General features: G+C 41.5%; 1 protein-coding gene across 2 annotated transcripts; it reads right to left on the bottom strand.

Annotated features, from left to right (window-relative positions):
* Positions 1–705: 705 nt before the first annotated feature.
* On the bottom strand, positions 706–4,603 carry gpsm3 (G protein signaling modulator 3). Of its 2 annotated transcripts, none has more exons than XM_032518114.1 (5): positions 4,168–4,603; positions 3,286–3,815; positions 2,833–2,998; positions 1,565–1,806; positions 706–1,390 (listed from the first exon to the last, which is right to left on the bottom strand). In XM_032518114.1, the coding sequence occupies exons 2-5, from the start codon at positions 3,793–3,795 to the stop codon at positions 1,250–1,252; spliced, it is 1,059 nt and encodes a 352-aa protein (XP_032374005.1). In that variant the 5' UTR covers positions 3,796–3,815; positions 4,168–4,603; the 3' UTR covers positions 706–1,249. The 2 variants fall into 2 exon arrangements, with proteins under 2 accessions (XP_032374005.1, XP_032374004.1); XM_032518113.1 differs by having other exon boundaries at positions 3,286–3,812; positions 4,167–4,602.
* Between the last annotated feature and the right edge of the window lie 327 nt (positions 4,604–4,930).

Here is a 4,930-nt window from a genome sequence, read left to right on the forward strand (position 1 = left end):
ACAGGTTTCCACGGGGCCCCTTGTGGTTGGTGACACACTGTGGCCCTGGATTATTACGTGCAGCATTTACTGTAAGTATATCAGGCCTTTAAAAACAAGTTGGATCAAGAGTTTTAATGAGTTACAACCCTGTTCTAATAGCAGTGAATACTGTAAAGCAGCGTAATTGACAATTACCTTCACAATATATTTATGTCCAACTTTGATTGAGTCCACTAATAATTATTAAGATTCATAAAAATACACCATTAAATGTGTAAATCTCCTATTTGTCTTTGGGATGGTGTGACTTTCAGTACAAATGACAAAATTCAGGAACTTTGAGATAACATCTGTTTTAAGTCCCTTCATCTTGTGAAAAAACAACACCTTTACCTTTGCCTCATTTGTTTCATAAATGGGGCCTCACTACCTGTCTTTCTATGTGAATGTTATGATTTATGTGCAACAGGATGCTTTAAAAAGACCTAACACTATCACAGGTTTGTGGGAACGTGACCTAGCAAGGGAATGATGATTTACGATGACGAAAAAAGAACAGCTTTTATCATTGTTAGTGTCACTGCTAGAATGATAGCAACTAATGGCTTACGGGCCATAACTGTGTTTGATATTTAAAAATCCTAATGACAACATCACTAGAGCTTATTAAATGTCTCTTTCTCCTGGCAACATTTCAGACAAATTGAGTAAACGGATAAATGCAAATGACATTTTGTTTTATTTTCTGGAGAAGAATCATCCATATACAGTCAAACACTGTTTGGCCTGGAAGCAACCCTCCCTGGTGTGTTTAATGTCTACTGTACAAATAGGGAGAAACAAAAGAGATCAGCAGACTGCCTCCTCCCCCTGAGGAATGGGAACACACACAAAACCATTCAACCACTCATCACAGACATTCAATAAAATAAAAACTTTGGCGAGAGGAGAAAGCATATCTACTGATCATTTCTTTACTAGGAAAGAATTAGCTAACTAGCAGTAAAGTTAACAACCTCATCAGGAACATTCCTCAAGTCACGTTAAAAGCGCTGTTGCTCAAACATTAGCGTTCTTTGCCACAATCTCAACAGCATTAACACTGACCAACACTATCAAAAGGGATAACAATTCCCAAACACAAAGCATCATCAGGGTCAACAAATATAAACGCCGTTTTAACAGAAATCAGACTAAAAAGGCTACAATACTGGATGCTGAGGCTACGGTACTCTCACTGCAGCCAGACAGTTTGTTGTTTTACATCTCAGGTTTGCAGCATGCATGGTAATTCAGTCCTCTGCTCGTCCATGCGTCCGCCCTGGACCCTCAGGAGCAGGGAGAAGAAGTCCTCGTCGTCCATGGGACCAGGAGCCCTGCTGCGCTGATCCTCCAGCCTGCCCTGGGCCTGTGGGTGAAAGGAAAGTGTGAAAATGAATGCCTGGTGTTATGCATAAACTCAAATATTTCCCCACTGAAGTTGGCATGACAGGTGTTGCATGAATCTTACATTTTCCCACGAAACAAAGCTGACATCATCTTTTGTTATGATAAAAGAATTTACCGATCTCAGATTGCTTACCTGCGTTGTGAGAATCATATTATACAGGTCCTCTTTGGGCACAGGCACAGGAACCGGTGCAGGCGCAGGCTTTCTCACAAAAGAGAGTTGCTTTATGCTGCCCCTGAAACTTCTTGCTTTTGCTTTTGGTCGCTGAGACTTTTCGAGCTGCGCCCTCTGGTCATCCAGTCGGCGGGCTTGAGCAGTGGCCACCAACTCAAAAAACTCCTCTTTCTGCAGTGAAGTCATGGAGGAAAAGACGACTGTTGAGAAATGAGAGAAAAGAGCTTTGATGGTCTCAGGTAAGAAACTTTGAGTGATCCGTGGTCAAGGAAAGACGTGAAAACATGCTGGTTGCATAAGTTTCATGGCATTCTTGAGTCACGTAGTCACGTGTAATGATTGAGTCCGTATCATTACATGGAAACAAATCAAGACAAAATCAGAAAAGGATTTAGCACTTACGAGGAATTTGCCTTGGTTGTTGGTGCATACATAGACATATTTAACATTATTATGAAAAAAATAAATACAGAAACCAATAACTTTGACTCCCCCATGAAGAGTAATCACAATTCTGTTGTAACATGATACAAGCCTTCCGTAATCACGCCTCTGCCCCACCCCTCCTCTACACAGTTGCAACGTAGCCAAGGAGGAAGCGGAGGATTTAAAAAATTAAAAAAAAAACATGATGGGGGTGACCTCTAGCTCACCCAGTAAGAATGTGCGCCCCATGTAGGCTGAGTCCTTTACAGCGGCCCGGGTTCAAGTCCGACCTGGGACCCTTTGTTGTGTGTCACCCCCATCTCTCTCCGACCTTTCCTATCTATCTACTGTCACTATCTACTGAAAGGGAAAAATGACCCAAAAAGTAATCTAAAAAAAACAACATGATGAACACTTCAGAAGAGGAAGTTATCTTTACTTGAGGTGCGCGAAAGTCACCGGATGACACCATTTTCTAAACATAGCCATACTGAGAAATACAGAAAGAGTGGTGTGGAGCTGATAGTCTTAATTAGCTTGGTCATTTGGCAATGGCTTGAATGCAACAGATGTTCATTATTTTAAAAAAGTTACGCACCAAAGCTTTAAGAAAAAAGATGCTGTATGGATTAGTGCAGGATATGCAAAATTGTTGAGGAATGTAGAAAAGTTCAGAATATATAGAATGTGCAGAGAACATGTACTGTATATGGTCCAGGATTTAGGGCAGGATTGCAACAGTTGCACCAGTTTCACTGTAACACTGTGAAACAGAGAAGAGCTTTTCGAAGCGCTCTCACCTCTGTTGGCCGGCTTGGTGGTGTTGGGCTCAGAGTGACACCTCCTCCTCCTCATCCCACTCTCTAGCCTGAAGGAGCAGCGCTGGTCATTGATGCGTCTCCCCTCCTGAAGGGTGCAGAGAAGCTCATACAGTGTGTCTGGGAAGTCAGGGGTTAACCGGTGGGCCTGAGAAAACGAGGGCAGGTGGCAGAAAAAGAATAAAAGAGGGAAAAAAAGTTGCTCGGTGAGTGGCCCAGCAAAATGATTCACTTGACTCCTACGTACTCCCACATGCTTTGTAACAAAATGATGCCTGCTGTTTTTCCACCACGACATTGTTTTTCTTGAAGAGTACATAGTAGCTGGTTGGTAAAGTCAAGAACATTACAAACAACTACTTACAGATATGATAATCTAAAGGTAATCCCCGGGCATATGACAAAACCAATACAAAATAATAACAGTCCACAAACCTTTTTTGAATCCTTTTCTTGGCTTTGTGTCCCTTCAGGCTGTTGCTCAGATAAATCAAACCTCTTAATGTCCACTACAGGGTCATTTTCTGTCACCTTTTCATCCTCTGTGCCACTGGCTTTCTCAGGTTTTTTATTAATCCTCATTATCTCATGTGGCTGCCCTTCACTCTCACTGTCACCTCTGTTTTGTCCATCATTCAGGTTCTCAGTTTGCTCTGGTTTGTCCTCTTCACTCACAACCTCCCCTGTCTGGTCATCCTCTGTGTTGGTTTGTTGTTTGTCTGGGCCGGGCTCTTTTAAATACACTTTACTTGCAATACCTTCTTCATTCTCGTTCTCTCCATTAGGTTCTGCTTCCTTTTTCAGAGCCATCTCTCCGCTGCAGCTTTGTATGATGACGTGAAGTGAACTGCTTGTTGCCTCAGCCACGTCTCCCTCTTCTGTGATGATGAGACGTTCCAGCAACCCCTCTTCAGCCATTTCAACTTTAATCTCTGTGCAGTCCATTATTTTAAAGACAACCACTGACAAGAAGATACACATAAACAAAGGGTTAGGTCAAAGATCATAGGGAAAAGGCTTTCATTGGTATACTTCAAACATTACATTTATTAACCTGGAAGTAACTTGGATTAGACGTGAAAACTGCTAGACAGCAGCTGTTTTTCTCTGGCAAAGAAATGTATGAGAAACCAGTTTGGCAGGTTCTTGCCTGTTGACTACAGATGTTAAGAAGTTGAGAAAACCAACAGTAGATCATATATACTCCTGTATGACTTACTGTTTGACAACATGATCGTAATAACTTCCTGTTGCTGATTCATTTCTGTTGTATGTTTACTCTACAGTACATGTAAATTCAGTGCTTTCATTCTTACCTTTTTTTAAACTTTGTCTCTTCAAAGCATCATCTCTTGAAGTCACCACAGTCGGAACACAGCATGTTTGGCTTGTCACTTGTCTTGTCAATATCTTTGTGAAGAAAAAAACCCTGCAATGAAGAGTTTCACATGCCGATGTAACACGCTCTCGCCCTTTCTGTCTGCTTTGCTACCTTCTCTCTCGTCTCCTCTCTTCCTGTTCCTCTTACCACAGCCCACCCTTATTTATTTAGCCCGCATTTGACAAGCTATGCTTGTGAAATATCACAGTCAAAAGCAGAAGCAGCCGTGGTCATGCATTTGGTTAAGTCTAGGTATGGTCCAAAGAAAATGGATCATCACTAATTCCAGATAAACTTAAAGTTGTCAAAGCAGCTGTAAGCAGCTGCTGCTTTAACGGCTGCTCATTTGATTGTAGCATACCCAACTGCAACATGTTGAAACAGGCGCACAGTTCTTCTGACATTAATGTGGTTTTGGCACACATCCTGTTGACTTGCAGCTAAAACGAGAAGTAGAATCAGACAAGTAAGAGAAGCTGCCTAAGTGAGATTATGACATTAAACCAGAGAAATTAAAAAGCAGCTCCTTTAATCTGAATGTCTCTGCTTGAAACTAACTAGGATGTCAATAAAGCACATAATCTCCGTTTTATTTAGTTAAATCTTTTTTATGTTAGTTCCCTGACACACATAGACACACACAGACAAACACATAGACAAACACACAGACAAACACACACACACACACACACACACACA

The sequence above is a fragment of the Etheostoma spectabile genome, chromosome 6 (genome assembly GCF_008692095.1).
Source record: "Etheostoma spectabile isolate EspeVRDwgs_2016 chromosome 6, UIUC_Espe_1.0, whole genome shotgun sequence".
Classification (NCBI taxonomy): Eukaryota; Metazoa; Chordata; class Actinopteri; order Perciformes; family Percidae; genus Etheostoma; species Etheostoma spectabile.

Coding starts and splice junctions, on each gene's coding strand:
- gpsm3 (XM_032518114.1), bottom strand. CDS start 3,795: ATGGACTGCACAGAGATTAAAGTTGAAATGGCTGAAGAGGGGTTGCTG. Junction 1,807..2,832: donor CACCAAGCCGGCCAACAGAG/GTGAGAGCGCTT, acceptor ATTTCTCAACAG/TCGTCTTTTCCTCCATGACT. Junction 1,391..1,564: donor ATATGATTCTCACAACGCAG/GTAAGCAATCTG, acceptor TTTCACCCACAG/GCCCAGGGCAGGCTGGAGGA.